This window comes from Haliotis rufescens, unplaced genomic scaffold (assembly GCF_023055435.1).
Source record: "Haliotis rufescens isolate VD_foot unplaced genomic scaffold, xgHalRufe1.0.p SCAF_45, whole genome shotgun sequence".
In the NCBI taxonomy this organism is placed as follows: Eukaryota; Metazoa; Mollusca; class Gastropoda; order Lepetellida; family Haliotidae; genus Haliotis; species Haliotis rufescens.
In genome coordinates, this window is record NW_025964168.1 from 722,159 (window position 1) to 747,729 (window position 25,571).

A 25,571-nucleotide genomic window follows, 5' to 3' on the forward strand; every position below is an offset into this window, starting at 1 on the left:
GAAGCTTCGCGGGAACTCGTTATTGCTCAGTAAATAAATATGTACCCCCTATGTGAAGGGACATCAAAGCGATATCATTTGAACTAATGGCTTTAGCACTCTTGTACATAGAGTCAGAAATACGCATTACACTATGATCAATCCTCCACTTGTATACATGTCACTGTGGAACACTGGCGGTACACCTATGTAACAGGGGGTATATATTTTATTTACTGACCAATAACGAGTTCCTGTGTGAAGAGTCGGTGTATCACCATACTCTTCCACAGTGACAAGTGGAGGATTGATCATGGAGTAATGTGTATTTCTGACTTTATATACAAGAGTGCTAAAGCCATTGCTAGTTCAAATGATAGCCCTTTGATGATTGAATACGACTCGAATTCACATGTAAGGTATCTAAACATGTTTAGACCTAAACACGTCAAAATAATGGGATAAGGAACGTGTTTATGATCTACACATTTTCTTCAGTGAGGAAAGGTAAAACCAATTACTCACTCGGGCCTGGTCTAAGTGTCTCTGATCTGTGAAGTGTCAAAAGCAATGTTATTATTGTTTATGTCTTTATCACAATGAAGAATGAAAGATACATTATTGCATTTTCCCTTTTCATCTTCACATCTACGGCAAAACAACATACACAAAATACATTTCTAACATGAATCACATCCTGTTTATCCCAACTGTCGTTTACTGAGTAAATATCAATTAATATACACCACCTTTTTGTTAAATACAAATTCCATTATCTTAAGTCGAAAGATATGGCGGATCACATATGTGGAGGCTTTGTTAGTTCTTGGTAATGGTGCCAGGAGGCGGCAGCCCGAAGGTAAGACATGACATTCATCATGTAGGGCGGATGCTATTTATAATATACATTGTATTTTGCTTCATAATTCACGTAATAAGACTTAACGTAAGTAAGGAGTGGGCGTCCAACTATCTTACATCAACATTTGAATATTCTTATTAATTTGACACTGCACAAGACTAAAGATTAAAATATTCTTTGCATCAAGGTTTGCTTTTAGTAATACTTCAGCTGCAACTTCATAGTAATTCATGTAGCGCGGAAAGCGCCTATAAAATCACTAGTCTTCCCACACCACAGTGTATGACGAAAGAACGAATGAAAGCATTATTCATTGAGCATATTATTTATTCATTGCTACCATTTTGGCCAAATTAAAAAAGAAGTCAATAAAGAGAGAAGTACTTCTGGGGTTATGCCAAATAAAAATGTGTTCGATAGAGTTTGGCAGCTTTATTTTTTCCGAAAGACAATGTTTTCCCCAGACCTTTACGCGAACACCTGGTGTTATCACAGATTTTCAGTGACCCATTTACATAATTGTCACCGCTATTTAGCTTTTCACGCCTAATGCTTTCTGTTTCGTCGGGTAATTGAGACTAGCTATTCTGCCGACAGCCCGTGTTCGATTCCCCACATGGGTACAATGTGTGAAGCCCATTTCTGGTGCCCCCCGCTGCGATATGGGTGGACTATGGTGCTAAAAGCGGAGTAACATCATACTCACTCACGATCACTCATGCTTTCTAGCGTTTACTCTTGAAACTTTTGTGCGTTCTGAAAAAGGAATACATGTATGTTAGTTTGGCTCCACTGGTCACAGACAAAATGTTTCATTTAAGGATTGACTGTGTATTTTTTTCGGTTCATTGAGGTATGAATCGAAAAACCGATGTGCAAACTGTATGAATCCGCGTAGCGGATTCTTACAAAAGTTTGCACATCGGTTTTTCGATTCATACCTCAATGAACCGAAAAAAATATACAGTCAATGCTTATAATTAAATTCGACAACGTTAAACATGTTTTATCTACAATAGTTTAACCCAAAACAGTTGCATATATCAAAACAGACAAAAATGACGACGTTGATAAACATTCCAGGTGTAGGAATATATACAGTGGCGTGACATGTATCAGGTGATCGTTTAATTTATGCACATAACTTGACACGCCTACACAGTCAGTAGCCAATCAACGGAGAGTGGGATTAAAACAATGTTCATTAGACCTGTCAATTAAGGCAAGAGGCAAAAAAGAACTGCAACAGTCAGACTGTAACGAACCGGAAGAAATATGTCGACCGAGAGAAGGCGGCTGTTTCAAATAACATGGTCATTTACTGCGTGATTCAAACATTACTTCCCTGATTACGGTAAAACACAGTTAGAGAAATGCTAGTTAGAAATGAAACCCGAAGACATGAAAGTTGAACCGAGACGAGCGGGGAAAAAACAGTCGAGAGAGCCTGCACGTTTGCTGTTTCATTCGTTTTCGGTTTCAAACGGTTGTTTGGAAAATGAATATGCATGAAAGTCGCTAAATGTCCTGTGCATGACGATACACGTCTGCAGAAAGGGAATTCCCTCGACTGTAATATTGGGATTCCCCGACATTCCGCAGTAATAAAAGTAGTGCGCCGCGGTGGGCGTGGCTTAATTTTTTACATTCATTGGGAAATGAATGCAATAACACGTGACCAATTCAGCTAATCAGAATGCAGGAATTTCCATGAACACATCGAAAATTTAATTATTACAACCATCAATCCCAATATAGGTACCTGGTAAATTACTTGATCGAGTAAAATTGGATTTAGGACCCATGTTAGTCTGTCTTACAGACCCTGATACAAATATATCAACTACAGCCTATAATGTTTGGCAAGTCTAGAGTACTGCAGTATCAGGAAGGAAGAGAATCACTGGGCTCCCTTTTCATTATATTTTTTTAAGATAACTGAACAACTGGTTTTTTTCTGTACGATATGTTCATTTCAGAGACTATATGTTAGTCTAGTCCCATGTCGACTACCAAAGATAGTAATTGGTATACTTGTCCGTAACCATGTTACTTCACGTGGTGGAGCATGTTTTTTCATGTTAAAACATTTTACATAAAATACGTCTGTGTCCTTGGTACCCCCATTGCGTTATTGACAGATAACGGTACTTCATTTACCAGTAAACTCTACCAGTGCTCTACTCTGGGGATGGCACCATTGAAAACCAGTAGCAACCGTCAACGGCGCTTCTAAAAAGACTCAATTACTGTAGAGCTCAAACTCTTCGTATGTTCAGAAATGTGACGAAGTGCATCATTCTTTGTGTTGCCATCTTGTTAACACCTGGCATCATTAATATGTGATAGTGATTCATAAACACATGCTTACATGATGTAGTCGGAATCTTACAATGGACTCACTCTGTTTTGTGGAGGTTTCTTCTAATTATGAGAAATTCAATGGTTTTGTCGATTCTATTTATATTTGCGTTTTGGTCACAGAAACCATCCGACAAATATCCATAGGTATTTTTTTCAGTTGTCACTTAAAGCAGATATGTACTGCTGGATTAGAGGCGATGTTAGGTGTGGGACTGTCTCCAACGTCTCAGTTAACATTCATTATATTAACTGTCATATGACACTCGGAGAAACAAGTCAACACAAAGTAGACAAAACAATATGGGTAACAACTTCTTCATTATATACTGTAATACCGAGGTTTCGGTATAAATCCTTATACCGTTGTCAAGCAAGGCTGTATAATGAACATGGTACATAATTATATATGGGGATGAAAGATTAACAGTAACACTATATTAATAATATAATTGTACTTTGTCATCCGTCAACTTCTAAGAAAAGTCAACTTCATCTTCGATAGTCCTTGATGTAAGTCTGATACACAGCGTACAGAATTCCACCAGGAACTCACGAACCCCGGGACTGCACGTGGACCGCTCCATCCGTTTCCGTCTGTTCTTACACGACTTGTTATTCTTTTCCTTACCTGTTTACCATTTTAACCTGTCGTTAATCGAGCTACCGTCACTCCCATATCGACATTTCTAACGTTCTCAATCGATCGCTTTGTTAAAACACACCCTGCTACTGTAACTGTTATGTCCTGTATCACATAACTTAATCGTTTGGTGATTTTGCCTTTCCCCGACAAGTACTTTCTTTTACATTGTCCAAACTGACAAAGGAAAGTCTATAAAATTGTATGTACTTTTGTAACATTCAACAACGTGTGGCGGGTATCTTTACCTCATTACAGACTTTTTCCACGCAGAATTATTGAGGTAAGTTAGCAAATGCCGCTGTGTGTCGCGTGGATCACAATATGCGAGAACATGTCAATAACAGTGCTGTCATCATACAACTCCGAGGGGATATCTGGCGCAATAAAAATCGATATCTGTTTGCCATCGTCGTCCGACTGAGTGAGATTATTGTTTGCACAGTTCTTATCAGCGAACAAAGCAAGCACGCTCACTAAGTGCATCATCGAATTCCGGTGGATACTCTGGCTACGGCAAACGTGAGAACAATTCAGCATTACATAGGTTCTGGCCCGGTCGATACTCAACAGTGAAATCATGTCATAATTTAGATTGGGGAGGAATTGTGACTTCTGTCAGTTGGCTAACAAGAATTTGTTCTGTCTCTGTGGTCCTTGATTGTGAAGAACATATGCTGTACCAAATTAAAAAGTATAACATTGATAATTCAATACTGCAGCTTCCTGTATCCGAAAATCGAAACCTATAAAACATTTCTGAAAAAGTCGCTATTCTTGAAATTCACCAATAGTGATGGGAAACAAAACGTGTCCTAAAACTGGCACTAGATATGACATCCCTTTTAGAGATGACACATCCGACTTTTGATAGGGGAACTCTTTGAATACGCCAAGAGAGAGAATACTAATGGAAGCGCCTAAATCCACAATGGATGAAACTAACTTCACTATAATGACCATTGGTCACCACTCGCCCCTTTGTATAGCTTGCAAGAAGACTCGTCCCCCTATCGATGAATGTTATGTGCGAAAATATGACAAACCAATCAGAATGCGCGTATGATTTTAAGTTCTTCGTCAAAGAATCCCTCAGAAATAAGTTTTGATTTTACATATGCCTTGCATCTAAAAATATACCCAAGACACAGTTAAATGTGTTCAATCATACTGTATAATTCCGCATGTCTCGATGTGCTTTAAATTGCATCTGACATATATATATACTCAGACCCATATATATAATATGGGGAAATAACTGTGAACCATCACGCAACGAGTTGACAATTGTTTTAGGTATGCCCGTCTGCGCTAAGAGGGAACCCGGTTGCAAAAATGGCCATGAGAGGGGCACGAGTCGCTATTCGGCTTGTCCCGGAATAACACGAGATGTCACGAATGTAAAATGACAAGAATCCTATACCTGTTCCACTTTTAGATATTGCTTCTGCAAGCCACTACATTTGAGCTGTTTGCAACATAGAAACATGAGAGCCGATGACTTACATGACTTTAAATAAGTAAGATCAAAGGTTTGCTCAGCTCATTGGGAAAATGGCCTGTTTCGTTGTGATTCTGATAGCTGGCTGAAGGGTGGTGGACTTGAGTGAAATCTTGCCCACAGATAGATCGAGCAGGAAAAGGGATGCTACTCTCGGAACGACATTAGGAAAAATAAGATGTGGGGCGTGAAGTTCAAGAGAAAACCGCATATTCCACTATGTTGTCCCTGGGTTTGGGGTTCCACCATCAGCAGCTGCCTGTGTGTTGCCATTCCCTGTGGGAATTGTGCATCCGAGACGCTCACGGCAACGGGAATCGGCTCTCTAAGTGCAGAACCAATTGGTCTGAGGACTGTACCTCCTAATTACCTCCCCTGTTGTTTATGTACCGTCGCACAGACCCGTGAAAATCCGGGGTAGATTAGGTCTTGAGCAACCCATGCTTGCCGTAAAAGGCGAGTATGCTTGTAAGAGGTGACTAACGGGATCGGGTGGTCAGGCTCGCTGACTTGTTGATGCATTTCATCGTATTCCAGTTGGGTGGATCGATGCTCATCAAGTAAGTCACTGGATTGTCTGGTCCAGACTCGATTATTTACAGACCGCCGTCATATAGCTGAAATATTGCTGAGTGTGGCGTTAAACAACAAACAATCAATAATCAATACTGTCGCACACCATACAGGAATTAACACAACACACGGTTTGTTACTCATATAAAGTAACTACACTTCAGTCAATCTATGTCTACACAGTTGGAACAGGATAGACTTGCTCACTGTGAGTTACTACTCCCTTAACCACTAGAATGTTTCTTCAAGGTGTCCTAGTCTGCTTGCCTACTGCGTGCCCCGAGATACAAGTTTGGTTTGTTAATAACATATCAGACCATGATCACATGTTGTTTGTCGTGATCAGATGATTCCTGACCTGTCAGTGACAGGTGTAATCATCAATCGATTTCGTAGCCTTATCGCATAATTTCGCAATTTTTTGTGTCCAGTGTTTCCAAGTAGTTATTCAGAAACACTTTGTAGAAAAGCAAACAAAGCATCGGGGATATATAGTTTATTTAATGCATACCATATGACAATATATATATCTATGTCACAGCAATATATGATATGCAATGTCCCGTCTACTTCAAAAAGAAATATATAGGCGATCCTTTTGTTTTGTACAACGCTTGTTTCTGTACCTTAATATACCCTGAGTGTCAGTAGCACGCACTGATAAGGCCTTTAGAAATGGTAAATCATCTCCGTGTAACTTATTATTTGGTTTATACATAATAATACCTGTTTCAAACAATGTTTCCATAAGCAATATTTGTTGTAGGCTTTTCAGGACACCAAAAGCGTGACTCTCTCAAAAGGGAAAAGATTTAAAGGCCGAGTCATTTTTGACAAGATGCATAACACAATTTTTGTGTCTCAACTTTTACTGGAAGATATGGCTATTGAGGTTGAACTTCCTTCATCGTGTTAATTCGATCTTCATTTACTCGATAATATAACATTTAAGTTGATACAGAGTTATGGTCCCGGTAGAATTCTGCAATATGGTCTAATATCGAAGACACCCTGTTAGTTCGAAATATTCTAGTCACGGTGGCTACGATTTGATATAACCGTGCCCTTCAACTATTGTAGTAGGTTATACCAAGACGACCAAGGTGCCTGGACATGGGTTACACACTACATCTGTCCGTGGTCACGTGGGCTCCATTCTGAGAAAGCTGTGACATGCTGGACTTTCCCTGTGAAGAATGTGGTCAGTAGATATAGGGGTGTATTTTGCTGATCAAGATGTTCCGAGTAGTGGGGAAAGTATAACCTTCCGCATTCATGGTGAAGTGTAGGAATGAGTTGCGGGTGCTGTCCACACCCAATGATACCCCAGTTACCGTAGAAAGGCAGTTGAAGTGTCAGCCTAGGTCGTCTGGAATCCCGATGTTTTAGTATAGCAGTAGATATATACATGTAGCTCTTAGCCGTGGTAAAGATAATGATGCTTTTACATCGATTTGTATGTCATATTTGAACAGTCGTCAGTAGACTTACTACCTCTTCATTAACTACCTTCTTTTGCTACCTCTTCATTAACTCGATACATCTTTAAAGGCGATATAACCTTTCATCCCGACTGAATTAATCTATCGCCAGAGTTAACCTAGCCCCATACAAGATGGACGGGGGTGGTCGGGTAGTGGTTAAAATGACCCGCGTTCGATTCCCGACATGGGTACAATGTGTGAAGCCCATTTCTGGTGTCCCCCGCCGTGATATTGTTGGAATATTGCTAAATGCGGCTTAAAATCAAACTCACTCACGAATTAGTGATCCACATGTATGGGCATAATGAAACAAAATCTGTGTTTTTCCAGTAATGAATCATGTTACATTTCCGGGGATACTGATGTTTCTGAGTGACATTGTCGAATATCTGTTTAAAATATCTATCACTTTGTCGGACGGGTGTAAAATTGTCGAACACAATGGACTTTCAGATTTGTTGGTCCTGTCGCTCAATTGACAGGTGTCGAGAGCTTATATTGAAAGATATAAAATTTGCCTCTCTACACATATGTATTTTCAAATACAGTTCTATGTACTCGTCCAAGCAAGGGTTGAGTGAGTTAAACATACCGTAACAGTTGATGGCAAAATCGAAATAAAACTTCATTTAAAACGCATGCACAAGTTTTATTCGTGCCACTAGCAGCTACCACAAATGTCCATATTCTGTAAATGCGGGCACATGTTAATACAGCCATGCATATCGTATTTCAGATTTTTCGTATTCTGTTTAAGCCACAAACATTTCATTTTCATTATGACCAGTAAGTGAATATTGTTTCATGCCGCTTTTAGCAATATTCCAACAATATCATGACGGGTATTGCGATCAGGGTGACATGTATCGATGAAGCAATATTCTTACTCACTATACTAATAATGTATATATTCTATTTCTTTGCTGACGTCAATCCATCTACATGTACCAAGAGGTTAATTTAGGCAGTGGGCAAAACGCTATAAATGTCGTCAGTGCTTTCCCAGGAATGGTATTATATCCTGGTTTATCCTAGTTGAGGCACCCATTTCTAATTTTAATTTTAAGGTGCAAGCAATGTATCTGGTAAGCCACAATAATTGTGCAAAGGTATTACATTTCTTTCCTGAACAATTTAAGATTGTAATTAGGCAAGATAAATTCGGATCATATATCTTACCTTTCTCCTTATAAATGTATATATTGAATCATTTCCCAAATTTGTACGATTTCTTTGTTATTCTAAAAATGTGTTTTAATCTTAAATTGTATCTTGTATATGTCTGCACGTATTACCATATAAAAAATAGCTATAAATTATAGTTAAGCGCCAAAAAATTACTTTGAAGGGTCAAATTTTGCCCATTTTGGCTTGCCACAAGCCTGAAGGCCCAACTTCATGATATTCAATTTTAATCCAAAATAAGTTTTTGTCAGACATTTTTGCATATATCTATACTATAAAGATTATCTTATATTAAGTATAACAATATAATTTAAATATTTTTGAATGAAAAATATTTTATTTATTTCCTTTTTTATGCTTGTCACAAGGTTACATGTCACTACTGTTATCAGAACTAAAAAAATCGAATAAATGGCGTCTCCCTTGCTGACTGCTTAAACTACTTCCTGTTCCAAAGCCTTGCTTTTTGGATGTCAACATGGCTGTACCTGTTTTTGGGAGACTGCAGAAATAAATAAATTACAACACATAAGTTAAGTCGTTTTTCATATTTCATGTTTTGTTATGTCACTGGGCTTTTGTGCATAGTTTGGGAAGCATGTGCGTTATGATCCTTATGGACCAATCATTATTTTAGAAATGAAAGTTCAGTGATTTGTCACTAATGTTCCGGTCACTACTGTTACAATGTCATTTGTGTTATAATGTAACAGTGTGGAGAGACATTGTAACAGTGGGGACATATCGTCAGTTGAACTAGTATTCTGCAGGAAAACTGAAAGAATAATTCATAGCTGTTTGTACAAATAATTATTATAATGAATACAATGATTTTGCTTGAAAGTTCTGAAAAATGCACACATGCATGGCCAGAAAACAGACAACACGGCAAGTATATGTAACAGTAGTGACGAAGGATCCTAACAGTAGTGACGAAGGATGGTAACAGTAGTGACGAAGGATGGTAACAGTTGAGACTGAAATGAATCTCAATACAGATTCTGCTTTACTTACATCACCACTCAAACTAATATACTTTGTTTCAATTAAGTTTATTTTCAAAATTAGCAGAATCACATCTGTGATTGCAACAGTAATGAGTATTTTAAATACTTGTAACAGTAGGGACACTTAATTGTAACAGCAGTGTCTGGGGATTTAGCGATTGTAACACATTTTGACTAAAGTGCATAAATAAAAGTGTTAGCTAATATTCTTAGCTGTTTGAAACAATAATAATATATGTAAGTTTGACATTGCTTGACAGATTTTTTTGAACTGATTGACATAAGTGTTCATCTCATACGTTTTAGTTGTTTTGTAACAGTGGGGACACAAAATGTAACAGTAGTGACAACTGATTTAATGTTGTAGGAAAATGGTTTAGGGATTAAGTTTTACAATTGCAGAGAATTACTTTCAAAGTGCATTTTTTCAGTAAAAACGGTTTCACAAAAACTGATACCAATTTCATTGAAATACCAACAGTTTTACTCGAAGTGCATATGTTGTAACTGTGGTGACACTGAATTGTAACAGTAGTGACTAGGGATTGTAAAACCTGAAAGAATATGTTGTAACTTAGTGTTACTTAATTTTAATACGTGTTTTAAATTTTTATAAAACATCTCTTCAAGTTTTACAAAATTGACTTGAACTGAAAGATTGGTAGACATATTTTCGCCAATATTATGTGTTTAGTGGTTCTGTAACAGTAGTGACAAAGGGTAATAAGGGTTTTGACAAATAGTGACATAGATTATTTTAAGATAAGTGATCAATAGAGAATCACACCCGAGTGTCTTTTGATGTCAAATATATCAACACGAGTTGATAAAAGGGGAAAAATTCCGAGGCTTGCCAAGGGTTTTGACAAACAGTTTATAGATAAGTTTATGTTTTCAATAGTGACATAGGGTATTGTAAGATTAGTGATAAGGTATCTTGAAACCAAATTAATTCAGTTTGACGTCTTTGAATATTGTTTATGTTTTCCTTGTAATATTTCAGAAGACAGATGGCTTTGATGTAATTGTCAACATAATAGTTTCTCCATTCAGTTAACACATGTTTTTGCAACTAAAGTGACAAGGGTTGTGTAATTTTCTTTAAATGTTATGTTTTCAATCATATATTTGTCTTTTGTGCAAAGAATCAAAGATGGGTATTACCGGCAAAAGGGGAGATGTCACTCCAGAAGCATATTCATCTCTGGACAGTTTAGCACCTATGACACCAGTGATTGGAGCAGGATGTTCAAGAGACATCTTCAGTTCTGGACAATTTGGAAACACCTATGACGCCAGTGAATCCTAACAAATCCATGAATGCAGGATGTTCAAGAGACATCTTTACCTCTGGACAGTTTGGAAGCACCTCTGACACCAGTGAATCTCGGGCAATCCATGATGCAGGATGTTCAAGAGACACCTCTGGATGAAGGTGGATATGGAAAATCCCATTTCAGTGATGTTTATGTGCTTTTTTGTGAGTTACCCATATCTAGACATTCTTCAACAACAGCATATTGTTTGAAAATTTTTTCGTCGTAAAACCGACATGTTAACCTGTGAAATAGTTTTTTTCGTTCAAATATAAAGCTTATTCAGTTGATATGATGTGTTTGTGTTTGATAACATTATTTTTTGCGTTGAAAGATGGGATGCAATATCTTACAAATTATGAAAACGACTCCTTTGTTTTATTGGAAAATTTGAATAAATAACATACCATAGTGGCTCCATCAGATCCATAGTCAGGTGTCATGTTCAATGTAATCTATTCCCGATATTCTATCGTGCTCCCCTGCGTTCTTAGGTTGTAATGTCTATATTCGGTTGTTGACAGGGCCTAATGAGCTACACGTATCTCTATATGTTCATGTATCATATTAAAATTGATCCATGGTAATTATGTTTTATGTGAAGTGTAATTATTGCGTATTTTTCGTCGCTTCACTATCATAAACTTCTTTTTAATTTACGCAATATTCTCCGAAACCGCTGATTGAATGAAGCCTAACTATTTTGAATGTGATTCCAGTAATATTAATTGAAAACCATCTCACAGAATTGCAATCTGGCTTTCGGATTGGGTCTCCTTTAATCCATGTCTTACACCAGGGTTGTCTTCCAGAAAGTCATGTATTGTAAAGTACATGCTTTGACGGGACATTTTTTAGCAATACCGTTTTCTCTCCGGTGTGTCCTGTAATCGTGTGCCATCAGAGCAATATTATCTGTCATAAAATGTAGGTGTTGTAGTTATGGTATCTCTGTATAGCACAATCCCTGATAACATTGACAATATCATTCGGTCAGTTACCTAGTCACTGTGGTATCCGTTCACCAGGTTGACCGTTGACTTGTGTAATGGAGAAGTACAACTTAATTCACGTGTACACCATTGGCATTTTGAGGTCTTCCATACAATGTATAGAGGGATCTTTCACTCAATATATAGCTTGCAATGCGAGGCTGGCGAAGCCAAACAAACTTTTCGCTGCTAGTGCCTTGTTGTCCCGGTAATGTATTTTCACGTACGTCCTTACGTAATTGAGGAAAGGTGTTGAGACGAATAATCTTAAATCACTCATTTCATAAATTGAGTATATGAGTTGGGTTTAACGCCGTTTTGAACAGTATTTCAGTTACATCTGGGAGGAAAGCCCGAAGTGATGCAGGTCTTAGACGTTTAGTACCTTGATGAAAGCCAACGAGCATAGGTATGGTGCTGACAAACCTAGAAACATATTCGGGATGAACTGGGATTCGAACCCACGTTTAAAGGTTTGGCATGCCCAAGGGTCGCAAATCTGCACAGCGAATTACGGCGCCATAGACGACTGGACCACCAATTCGCTGAAACCAATGGATGAAAATGTCCAGTTAATGTGATGATAATTCTACTCTGTAACCAGACTCGGTGTTAGGCAGTCAATAAAAATAACAAAATTTCATTTGAGGAGGAACGTTTACTTGCTGAACAATAAGCTTGCAAAGAAATTGACTTGAACAATTAATACACACTCAAGACAATAAAAGCGTCTGTCACCACGTATGTGACATGGGTAATCAGCTCCAAGTAGTAGTTTAAAAAACATATGTATGGAGTATAAGTTAAAGAATACATAATATTATATTACTTCATTTGTTTATTGTTATTAGTCAGAAAAAGTATACCTTCTATCATATGAGTATGTGGGTTGTTTAATCTACAATGTTATTAAAGGACGGGGCAATTTCAGTTTCAATTATAAAAATATCCGAGTACGCTATTTCAATCTGCACATAATTTCAGAGGCATGTGCATTGCATTTTTAAAACTTCCTGTGAAGAGACACTTATGTACCTCGTCTTGAAGGGTGGTACTTTTGTCTTCGATGGAAACGGCATCCGCAAATTCTTAAAATAGGTTGAAGATTTAACTTGTATTCATGACAGTGAATGTACTTCTAATGTCTGATTAGAATTAACAACTGAAGGGTGGAAGGAAGTATAAGTAGGATGAGATTGCGTCTATATCTTTAGTACATTGTGAATATATATATTTAGTGACGTTCATTGTACAACGGGGACGGGGCAATTTCAGTTTCAATTATGAAATATCCGAGTAGACAATTTTAATCTGCGCATAATTTCAGAGGCATGCGTCCTGAAAAAGCTAGCCACCTTATGACAGGTTGCATGAAAAACAATAATTTGAGTGAAACCTTAGAATAAAACTACATTGCGATTTTTAAAACTTTCTGTGAAGAGACACTTATGTACCTCGTCTTGGAGGGTGGCACTTTTGTCCTCGATGGAAACGGCATCCGCTAAGGGTGTAAGGAAGTATAAGTAGGATGAGATTATTTACAGACCGCCGTCATATAGGTTGAATATTGCTGAGTGGGGCGTTAAACAACAAACAATCAAACGAAACATCTGATGTTAATCGGCACTCTTAAACTGCGTTAGAAATAGGCAAAGAAAACCTATACTGTCGTGCCTCCGACAGCATACAAGTAATGGCTTCAGCGCAAGATGTCATAGGCAATACTTCAGACGAAGGTAACCTTAATTCTAACCTCAGTGGCTAAGGTTAATAGCTTTGGCTGTTGTGTGTAATGGGGTCTTGCTTGTCTACAACTAGCTCCTGTGCAATCATACCAAGGAAAGCACCTCCACCTCGCCCCGTTCCTCTCTCACTCACAATCAACCATATAGCACAATCAACCATGTAACACAACCACAAACAGATATTGCCAACGACAATACAAAGAACACTCCATCCAAAGCTCTCTCAAGTGAGCAACACCTGTATCTCCCCAAGAATCGCCTTCCATGTCTCACTTCAACCAAATCAGTCCCATTCGTGTTGACGTGTTCTTCTCCTTTCTTCGCCTTTGCTGCCTTTTCATCAGCCTGCTCCTTCCGGTGATGTACGCCGAGGACAACGATGGACGCGAGGATGGTGAGGAAGCCCTGCGTCTCCAGTAGAACCAGGAACAGGGCCAGCAAGGACAAGGAGTCGGAGGTGGGGGGCATGGTCTGTTGAATGAGGTTGAGGAAAACAGCGTGGGAAACAAACACAGCCATCAGGAAGCCAAGCTTCTCCCCCGATCGGGCGGGGATTAGGAACACACAGGGGTTCAGGATGGACATCAGCGCCATAGGAAAGATGATGTTGATGATGTAGTAGGTCGACTTTCTTTCTAATGTTATTGTAAACACGGTTGACTTCACGCCTGTTCCCTGTATCGACACATGATAGCAATTCATCTGTAGATAATTCCACTCCCCATTCTGAATGGTAATGTCACTATAACTTTGTAAATTTGCTCTTTTTATTTTTAGATTTATTTTGTATCCGAATGTCGGCATGAAGTTGACGCTGCACGTTTGGTTATCGAAAGGGTATTTTAACACGTCTATTTTACACGATGTGCGGAAAGTACCTGGGAGTTGCCACGTCACAAAACCTTGCCATGTTACAAGAATATTTTGCCTGGCGACTGGCACCGGACTATCAATGCCGTTCGCCAAAAATACATTGGGGGTCCACACACTGTCAGGTTCGACTTCAATGAAGGTATTGTCATAGTACTCGGATGTATTCCATGTTAAGTTCATATCACGCCACTCAAGTTCATAGAAGGCGAGTACAGACAGGACCTGGCTTGCCGAATCCAGATCAGTGATGGATATCGGCTCAAACGTTACATTTACATCAATCGTGGAGCTATTGTCAAAGAAAGGAGGAATATGTTTGTTCGTTCGCCCAAGCAAGACATCATGTAGCCTGCTCAGAGCCGCTCGTTTCTCTGAATGCCCCGATACAACACACCATAGTGTGATACAGCACAGTACGACGCCCCCGGTGGACATAGCAGTCCCGTTATTGGCATACGCTACACTTCACTGTCAGATAGGTCTTTATCATATGCCAATGTACTTTAAACTAGATTTTATTGCAGTCACTTTACCCTTGATGTGATGTTGTTGTAGTCACTGTATACTGGATGTGATTTTGTTGTTGTCACTGTACACTAGATGGGATTGTGTTGTAGTCACTGTACGCCAGATGTTATTTTATTGTAGTCACTGTACACCAGATGTTATTTTATTGTAGTCACTGTACGCCAGATGTTATTTTATTGTAGTCACTGTACACCAGATGTTATTTTGTTGTAGTCACTGTACACTGGATGTGATGTTGTTGTAGTCACTGTATACTGGATGTGATTTTGTTGTTGTCACTGTACACTAGATGGGATTGTGTTGTAGTCACTGTACGCCAGATGTTATTTTATTGTAGTCACTGTACACCAGATGTTATTTGTTGTAGTCACTGTACACTGGATGTGATGTTGTTGTAGTCACTGTACACTGGATGTGTTTTTGTTGTTGTCACTGTACACTAGATGGGACTGTTTTGTAGTCACTGTACACCAGATGTTATTTTGTTGAAGTCACTGTACTCTGGATGTGATTTTGTTTTGGACACTGTACACTGGATGTGATGTTGTTGTAGTCACTGAACACTGGATGTGATTTTGTTGTTGTCACTGTACACTGGATGTGATTTTGTTGTAGTCACTGTACACCAGATGGGATTTTGTTTTGGACACTGTACACTGGATTGGATTTTGTTGTAGTCACTGAACACTGGATGGAATTTTGTTGTAGTCACTGTACACCAGATGGGATTTTGTTTTGGACACTGTACACTGGATGTGATTTTGTTGTAGTCACTGTACGGCAGATAGATTTTGACACGTCACTGCACGTCGGAAGACACTGAATCATATGCCACCATGCGTCTCATGTCGCTGTATTAAACACTGTCCAGCATCACTTTGAGTCCCACGTCACGGTACCGTCACTCCACAAAGCCGGGTAGTGCTGCTTCTCTGATGTTTGATTACATAGCATTAAAACCACACTAGCGTCACTCATACGGTCCCACACAGGGAAGCTAAATTGACATAGCATGCATGGTATCCTGGCGGGGTGACTTGATCTGGTCTTGGTACAATTTCGTTCATAGGATTTACCTCTGTTCTTCCAGCCTTCAGCAGCTCAAGGTACGAACGTGCATCTCCCTTAAGTGATATTCTTCACACAGCACGTTCTTATCTGGACAACCAGGCCTGGATAACTGATAGTCTCATTATAGCTCGTAATTTATAATAGCTGGTATTTACATCTCCATGAACCCATTGTGGAGTGCGTGTATTACTGGTGTTAGTCGTTCAATCTCTTTTATAAAATTAACTCTCTTTGTTGACAGAAGTTGGTTGATATGACCCGTGATTCGTAAGCTGGACAAGATTGCGAGCACCCTGACTTCCGGCCTGTGTGCAATGTGATAAAAGAATAACGCAGAAATTACGGTGTCGACATTTACATTCAAATGGGCGCATGGTATATTGTCAAAAGACCTCCTGATTTATGTTGACGTTGTGACATGTCGCCGAGAGGTGTGCATACACATTCTCCATCTCCAGTTTAGCCGAAATGCCTCTTGTGTTTACATTCAGCTTGAAACAGGCTTCCATCAGACACGAACTCAGTTTTAACACAGGTGAATGATGCTTTATCGTGGCTGGAAACACCGCCCTTCAATCACCAACCTTTAAACAGGTCCATTAAGCAAATCAAAAAGCTTGGGTAAGTTTAAGTAAGGTTATGAATTAATATGTGAAGCTGAAATGTTATTTGTTTTGTGTATGAGGTGCTGGATGTTTAATATACTGTACTACCGACAAAAAGTAAGTTAACTGATGAAATGGTTGGTTGGTTGGTTTGTTGTTTAACGCCGCACTCAGCAATATTCCAGCGGTTTGTAAATAATCGAGTCTGGACCAGACAATCCAGTGATTGACATTATGAGCATGGATCCACGCAATAGGGATCGATGACATGCATCAACCAAGTCAGCGAGCCTGACCACCCGATCCCGTTAGTCGCCTTTTACGACAAGCATAATCGCCTTTTACGGCAAGCATTGTCGCCTTTTAAGGCAAGCGTGGGTTGCTGAAGACCTATTCTAACCCGGATCTTCATGGTTCACTGATGAAATGATAGTGAAGGTGTTATAACGCTAATGTCTGTAAAATATAAAATTTCGGTTGTGCAGATCAATATCTGATGTGTTCAGCATGTTTGGCTCTACATGACATCTTGATGGCATACTGTTGATTAACTTGCACTTGGTTGCCCTTGGTATTGCTCGCCATTCCGCCTGAAGAGCTACCAAAGCTTGGCCACTTTGTCGGGTGTCGGGTGTCGGGTCTCTGACGTACTCACTCCTCACGATAACATCCCACAGATGCTCTGTTTGGTATATGTCAGGGGGTTTGGAGGCCAGTCCAATGTCCGCAATGTCCGTGGGAGATAATCGGTGACGACCCGAGCACCATGTGGTCTGCCATTGTCGCCATGTAATTCATACTTTCTGCCTATAATTCCAGCGAATAGAACGACAGGACGCACAATTCAAATGTCCTTTCACAATTACCAAATCAGTTCGCCAGTCATAAGTGATACCGCCCTACACCATGACACTACCATCCTCGCACGAATATGGTCAATAATTGTTGTCCTGGCACACGGCGCGCCGCTACGTCACCAGTAACGTTTTCTGCCATGTGTCAATAGGAGGCAAAACCTTGATTCGTCTGCAAACATGGCCATTGGCGCACAACCCGTCTCTGGTTTTGCTTAGGCCACCGCAATCTTTGCCGTCTAAGCTGTCACACCCTTCAGAGGACACCTTGATTTAAGGCTGTTTTAACGGTCGATGTTGACATTAGCCTTCCTGTTCTTGTATGGAATTCTCTATTGATAACGGGGGCGGATCTGAACCTATTGCATGGTGAAATTAATGTAATGATACGATCTTGTCTAGGTGTCGCGTTTTAGGCCTGGCACTTTAAGGTCTCATTGCAACCCCACACTGGGACATTGACGTTCCCTCCGACTCTATCTTACCCACAATTCGCCAGGCATTTTCAAAGTGTGTGCATATAAATTTCATTGTGATTAGTTGTGTTGTGCGTTCGTGTGTACGTGCGTGTTTGATTTGAGATTATTTTCTTATTGTATAGGTGCTCAATTTTTTTCTTTATATAGATAAAATTAGTGAACGTTTTTGGACACTTTGTTATAGACTTCTGTATACGATGATCAGTTGTTTGTCTTTTTTTATCTGTAGGCATCCGCCAATCTCGAGATACCATGCATTTCTGCCAGGGTCAACAGGAGGTAAGTTGCAGCTGGCAGAGCGACGCCTGTTGCAATCTAATTAAAATCAGATCTTAGTTCTCGCTACCGCTAAACAAAGATCTGAGGACATCCCATTTCGGGTCACGTCAGACCGACCTTGCGCGAACTTTGACTGACCAATGGAAGGACTGACAAGAAGTCGACATTAGCCAATCCGAAGGCATCTTTCTCTTGCTTTACGGCACTAATTTCAAATTGGCGACTACTCTTCGAAACAAATTCTCGATTAAAAATCTGAAACCTGAACAAAAGAACATTGTGGAATGGCTAATAGATGGTGTAGATTGTACGGGTTCAGTTGTTAAAAATCACCAATCTTATTAAAATTAGATCTTAATTCTCGCTATCACTAAACAAAGATCTGAGGACATCACATTACGGGTCCCGTCAGAACGACCTTTCATCCGATCAATCAAAGCGTCGCTTACCAGATCATGAAAGTGACAGTTGGAATGTGTTTTCTAATCATGCAACCTCCAAAAACGTTAACACGGGATATTCCGAACGACAGTTACGACCCACACGACTGATTCCGTCAATATTATCGTCTGTCTCTCGCTTCCATGGGATAAACAATTGAACGGAGGAGGAATTGCACAGTATGTGGGAAGCACTGCTATACATTCTGTGCCGTAAAGGTCGAGAAAGCTGCTTTCAAATTGGCTGATGTCGACTTCTTGTTACTAATAGTCATTTCAGTGGTCGGTCAAAATTCGCGAAAGGTCGTTCTGACGTGACACGTAATGTGATGTCCTCAGATCTTTGTTAAGGGACAGCGATAACTTAGATCTGATTTTAATGAGATTGAGAAATCACATTCCGACTGTTACCTTCATGATCTGGTAAGCGACGCTCTGATTGGTCGGATGAAAGGTCGTTCTGACGTGACCCCTAATGGGATGTCCTTAGATCTTTGTTAAGGGACAGCGATAACTTAGATCTGATTTTAATGAGATTGAGAAATCACATTCCGACTGTTACCTTCATGATCTGGTAAGCGACGCTCTGATTGGTCGGATGAAAGGTCGTTCTGACGTGACCCCTAATGAGATGTCCTCAGATCTTTGTTAAGGGACAGCGATAACTTAGATCTGATTTTAATGAGATTGCGCCTGTTGTGGCTGGATATATCCCTGCACTTGTAAATGGAATCTGCTGGAGTTGCATTCTGGCTGTTCTTCCACCGAGTCTATTTGTGTCCTCTGGGGCCTCCTGCAGCACCTTCGGCTGAGCTCCTGCCTCCATCGCCCGAAGTCGGCGGGCGAGTTCCTCCCACCTCTCAACGTCCATGTCCAAAGTCTCGGTAGCAGACGTCTTTGAAGAGGCGGTGGGGGACGACCTTTGTCGAAGGGGAGCTCGCTGTACTCGATCTCTATCTCCATGCGATCCATGAAGACCCGGCTAGAGAATAATTATATATTAGTCTTCAGCAACCCTTGCTTGCCGTACGAGGCGACTATTGCTTGTCGTAAGAGGCGACTAACAAAATGACGACCATCGGGAAGTAATGACTAGTCACAATCACTGCAGCTGCACGCACTGCCGTTAGATACATGCTCATAGGCATTACTCTTACAGTCACCACTTGTACTTTTTGATTGGGGAAAAGCCTAATGTTGCCACTGTTTGCTCTACAGTTTTGACTCTGTTTATGATCTGGTGTCGGCATAAAATATGGAAAGGGTTTTGCGGACAACTTACTCATGTGGAGTGTAAAGGTTAAGATGGTTTGTACTGACCAAAACTGACCCCCACAGTGTCAGTGATAAACTGAATTGTAACACGTCTGTCAACTATCTTGAAGACGTCAAGACTGTTACGGATAATATTGAAGTTGAATTTTCCCGGTAACCTGATTCGCATTTTGTATTGGTCCCGGTCGGTATACTGATCCGGAAAAATTCAGTTATCAGTCTGTAACCTGCTGTTATGTTTTCCATGAAATATATGGGAATGTTCCAATATCCCTGAAGTTGAGGGAAAGTACAATCATATAATCATCATGTTAAGCACTGTTGGTTAAAACACGAACATTGTCCCGCTCACTCACTCGCTCACTGACGAGACGTAAATCGAATAGTTGATATTTCTGTGTTTAGTTTCGGGTTTCAACAGTGGACGTCTAGAAAAGGGATTTCTTTTTTCAGTCTGTAACTTGGTGTTATTTTTCCATTAATATATCGAAATGTTCCATATCCGCGAAGGAAAGTTTCTCCACGTTCGCATTTGCTCTATGAAATTACATAGTCTTTGTATGAACTCGGTTTTTCATTGGTCGCCGGTACTACTTTTCAATTGTTCGTCTTTTCAGTCTATAATCCACGAGCTGATATAGAATAAGAAAGGAATATAGAACTTGTTCATTTTCGAAAACTTAAATATTAGCTTCAACTTGTTCATTTTCGAAAACTTAAATATTGGCTTCAACTTGTTCATTTTCGAAAACTTAAATATTGGCTTCAACTTGGTCATTTTCGAAAACTTAGATATTGGCTTACTGAGCTGCTGTAACGTTACGTCAACACGCGTGAACACATTCTCGCCCTCGGCGATGTCGATTTGTTAATTTGCATTTGTTAAAGTTAATGCATTAGATACAACAGCAAGTTTAAATTTCTTGCATTTTGCATGTTTTTGTATAAGTGTAAGTGTTACAAAATGAACTGAATTTAAATGGTAATAGCAAACCATTTTAAACAATCCGATATGCCGTGAAAAAGTCGCTTGTTTACTGTTGGGTAGGGATACATTTCTTTCGGGTTACAGTCGCAAGAACATTCGTCACTACTCGCCCCTTTCCGTAACATGCAAGAAGACTCGTCCACCTGTCGATGAATGTTATGTGCGAAAATACGACAAACCAATCAGAATGCGCGTATGATTTCAAGTTCTTCGTCAAAGAATTCCTCAGAAATATCTTTTTTATTTTACATATGTCTTGCATCTAAAAATATACCCAAGACACAGTTAAATGTGTTCCATCATACTGTATAATTCCGCATGTCCCGATGTGCTTAAAAAAATACATTGCAGGTGAAATATATATAATATATGGGGAAATATATGTGGACCACTACGCAACGAGTTGGCAATTGTGTTAGGTATGCCCGTTTTCGCTAAGACGGAACCCGGTCGCAAAAATGGCAATGAGATGGGCCATTCGTGACCAACTCGTGTTATTCCGGGACAAGCCCAATAGCGACTCGTGCCCCTCTCATCGCCATTTTCTTGGAGTCTTCTTGCAGGTTACGGAAAGGGGCGAGTGTTGACGAATGGAGAGGGGCACGAGTCGCTATTCGGCTTGTCACGGAATAACACGAGGTGGTCACGAATGTCGCAAAAAATTTCGAAGGTGGTAAGTGATGGAGAGGTTCCCACTAAATTTGATTATAGGTAGGAAAGACCAACTCGAAACTGGGAATACCGGTTTATCTAACTCTCGGTAGATCCTATACTATTTAACCGTCTCATCAGGTTCATATTTAGATCTATGCATAAATGGTAAAGATTGACAGTGTCAAATATCCACGAGACTATGACAAGAGGGATGACGTCCACGTTATAGTAGTCTACCTTCCCTTTATGTCGAGCAGTATTTCAGCAGCTCCAGTCTCTGCTGCCTACATTTCACAACGTTGGAGGTTCAGTATTTTCTTTCTTCGAACATTTTAAAGACTCTTAAACATGATACGACTTTTGTTGAAAACATAGTGATCGGGGCTACAACATTCAAGGCCTCAATACAGCCTTCAAGGCTTTCAAAACTGTTTTATGGTATACATGAGGCAGACATTTAATAAATGATGTATCAGTTAAAATAATATATGATGTCCAATGCAATTCCCTATTTTGACATGGGCCATTTAGTCCCGTTTTTGTTCAGGTGACACATGCCTTTGCATTCAAAAACTCATGTTTATGTTTGTTTCTTGTTTAACGTCAAACTCAGCAAAATTACAGCTATATGACAGAGGTCTGTAGATAATCGATAATGGTCATTGACATCATAAGCATCGACCCACGCAAATGCAATACAATGACATGCATCAACTAAGTCAGCGAGCCTGGCCGTCCGATCCCGTTTATCGCCTCTTACAGCAAGCATATTCGCCTATTACTCATGTTTGTGATACAGTCGAAATCGTATAATGACCTCTGCTTCTAGCAAACTTTCTTTATAACTGTGGAATGGGTTTTGACGCTCTTGTTTAAAGACATATTTTGGGGATATATTATGTCCGTGTCATTTCCTTTTGTCAGCTGAGTTTAACCGAAGTGAATGTCACATCAAACACAATCTCAAAATGGAAAAAGGTAAATAGCTTTTATACAACCGGGATGGTTTATCAGTACCTGCAACCAATACTTCCTTCATTGTTTCGGCAACTTCAGCAGCTGTGTCGTTCGATGACGTTAAGACGAAAACAATCAACACATAATGGCATAAAATACATAATTTATATATAACATAGAGACATACATAAAAATATGCTTTAACATTTATCACACATTGTATAAAAGAATATCTAAAAATACATGATCAATTCAAAACAATGACATGTACAATATGTGAATAAACTGAATTATGTGATGATTTTCCGATGACTTTAAACATATACTCAGAAATAAAACATTCTCTCTTCAAATGTCATCTTACTGGTGTGCCAATACAGTGACAAACATTGCATAACAGCTACCCATAATGCGTTGGGTATTGGTTACAATATTACCCATAATCCCTGGAAAGGTTAGACATTACCCATAATCCCCTGAATGTTCAGACATCACCAATGTTCAGACATTACCAATACTCCTCGGAAAGTTGAGACACTAAAGCAAAAAATCCCCGGAATGTTTAAGCATCACTTTTCATCCAGGGAATGTTCAGGGATTACGCTTTATCCCCGGATTGTTTAGACATTACCATACTTATCTGAATGTTCAGACATTACCCATAATCCCTGAATGTTCAGACATTACCCATAATCCCTGGAATGTTCAGACATTATCCATAATCCTCGAAATATTCAGACATTAATCATAATCCCGGAATGATCAGACATTACCCATAATCCCTGGAATGTTCAGGCATTACCCATAATCCCCAGAATGTTCAGACATGACCCATAATCCCAGAATGTTCAGACATGACCCATAATCCCCAGAATGTTCAGACATTACCCATAATCCCCAGAATGTTCAGACATCCCATAATCTCCGGAATGGTCTGACATTATCCGTAATCCCCGGAATGTTCAGACATTTACCACAATCCCGGAATGTCCAGGGATTATACATAATTCAGGAAACATTTACACGAGGCTCCTTTCATCAGGTCAACGTGTTTACGCGTCTACGTCGACAAACAGGGCACACGATTGTGTACAGAATACAGAATAGGAGATTTGAATTGAGAATAGTCTGATTCTTATCAAATCATGTTCGGTACCACAAACTGCCAGGTAAATTATAAAGATCAGATCAAGAACTGAAAATGTCCACATTACACGGCATCTTCCGGGGTCAATTGAGCAAATCATTTACTCGTATGTAATGTTTACAGTTTGCAGAAAATGTGAATATATTGGTATGTATAATACCTTTGTTGTCATGGTGTATCAACGAGAATTTTGCAAACTGATGAACAGTTACATCTGTGCTTTCATAGATTTGTTTGAAATTAAATCAGTGATGTGGTGTATATTGGTACAACTTTCATTCATGCTAAAATCGTTTTGAGTTGTCGCAGATGCAGTCACAACAGTGTGTTTTTGTTATCACATATCTGATCCCAGTAGTGTTGGTGGGGTAGTTTGTATCACCAGTGCATCACATACGTCTCTGGTGTTGTCACTTCAGTATATCCCTTTGACACATATCTGATCCCAGTAGTATTGGTGGGGTAGTTTGTTTCACCAGTGCATCTCATGTGTCTCTGGTGTTGTCACTTCAGTATATCCCTTTGACACATATCGCTGCATGTCCCTGGTGTGAATTGTGTAGCATCAGCGAGTGTTCTGACGTGGTGGCCTTCTGACATTCGCCATCTCTTGGTCCGAATGGTCCTTCTGAGCACGCCGGCTGTGGAGATAGGGACGACATGACTTTACTACAGCAATACCTTGTATCGTAAAACACGTCTCTGTATAATTTCCTATTTACTGTCAAGAATAAGGGACATGGGCGGCCCGTGCGTCTAAGGCGCCGCAATTTGTTGGGCAGTTGCGTCCCAGAAACTTATTATTGTTGGTTCGAATCCAGCTTCGCACCGCTTATGTTTCTAGGTTTGTCTGCACCACACCCGTGCACGTGTGTTTCATCATCACTTCAGGCTTTTACCCTACATTAAGCTGACACGCCGGGATAATAACTGGAATACTGTTAAAAGCAGCGTTAAAACCCAACTCACTCACTCCCAATATCACTCATCACTACGGGCTTTCCTCCCACATTAAGCTGACACGCCGTGATATAACTGGAATACTGTTAAAAGCAGCGTTAAACCCAACTCACTCACTCCCAATATCACTCATCTCTTCAGGCTTTCCTCCCACATTAAGCTGACACGCCGTGATATAACTGGAATACTGTTAAAAGCAGCGTTAAACCCAACTCACTCACTCCCAATATCACTCATCACTTCAGGCTTTCCTCCCACATTATGCTGACACGCCGTGATATAACTGGAATACTGTTCAATAATGCGTAAAACCCAGCTCATTCATTCACTATCAAGGATACCTTAAGATGGATTGTTGCGAATGAGAAAAAAGACGAACAAAATGACTTTTCTTGTAGGGTGTGTCCGCCTGCAAACCCAGTTCAACTCAAACACAGTTGATTCTGGCAAAAGTTTCCCATTTAACACACTTCCTACAGGATACAGGGGACGGTCGGGTAGCCTAGTGGTTAAAGCGTTCGCTTGTCACGCCAAGGACCCGGGTTCGATTCCCGACATGGGTACAATGTGTATTTCTGGTGTCCCCCGCCGCGGTATTGCTGGAATATTGCGAAAAGCGGCGTAAAACCATACTCACTCACTCCGACAGGATACAGCTTGGTCAGTCGCTTGCGTTACATTTATAAAATAGCGATACACAATCATCCAGGTTGTACACTGTAACCAACCGTGCATTCAACTCCTACTACAAGTATGTGGATGCTGTGGACCTATTCTGCGCCGCAAACCTCATCGAGAGCGTTTAGAAAAAAT

The 25,571-nt window shown here is 39.9% G+C and overlaps 2 protein-coding genes across 5 annotated transcripts in view; both read right to left on the bottom strand.

Moving 5' to 3' along the window:
• Window positions 1-12,565: 12,565 nt before the first annotated feature.
• LOC125372649 (acetylcholine receptor subunit delta-like) lies at window positions 12,566-14,873 on the bottom strand. Its single transcript, XM_048383153.1, has one exon. It carries the CDS (start codon window positions 14,699-14,701, stop codon window positions 13,784-13,786), a length of 918 nt encoding a protein of 305 aa, XP_048239110.1. The 5' UTR covers window positions 14,702-14,873; the 3' UTR covers window positions 12,566-13,783.
• A 9,246-nt stretch (window positions 14,874-24,119) lies between these two features.
• Window positions 24,120-25,571, bottom strand: part of LOC124117041 (multiple epidermal growth factor-like domains protein 10) — a 28,145-nt gene continuing 26,693 nt past the window's right edge. For 3 of the 4 annotated variants that reach the window (XM_048383148.1, XM_048383147.1, XM_048383145.1), the window contains one exon: window positions 24,244-24,439. In XM_048383148.1, coding sequence (XP_048239105.1) covers window positions 24,364-24,439 — 76 coding nt within the window. In that variant the 3' untranslated portion in view covers window positions 24,244-24,363. The other variant, XM_048383146.1, reaches the window with a different exon arrangement.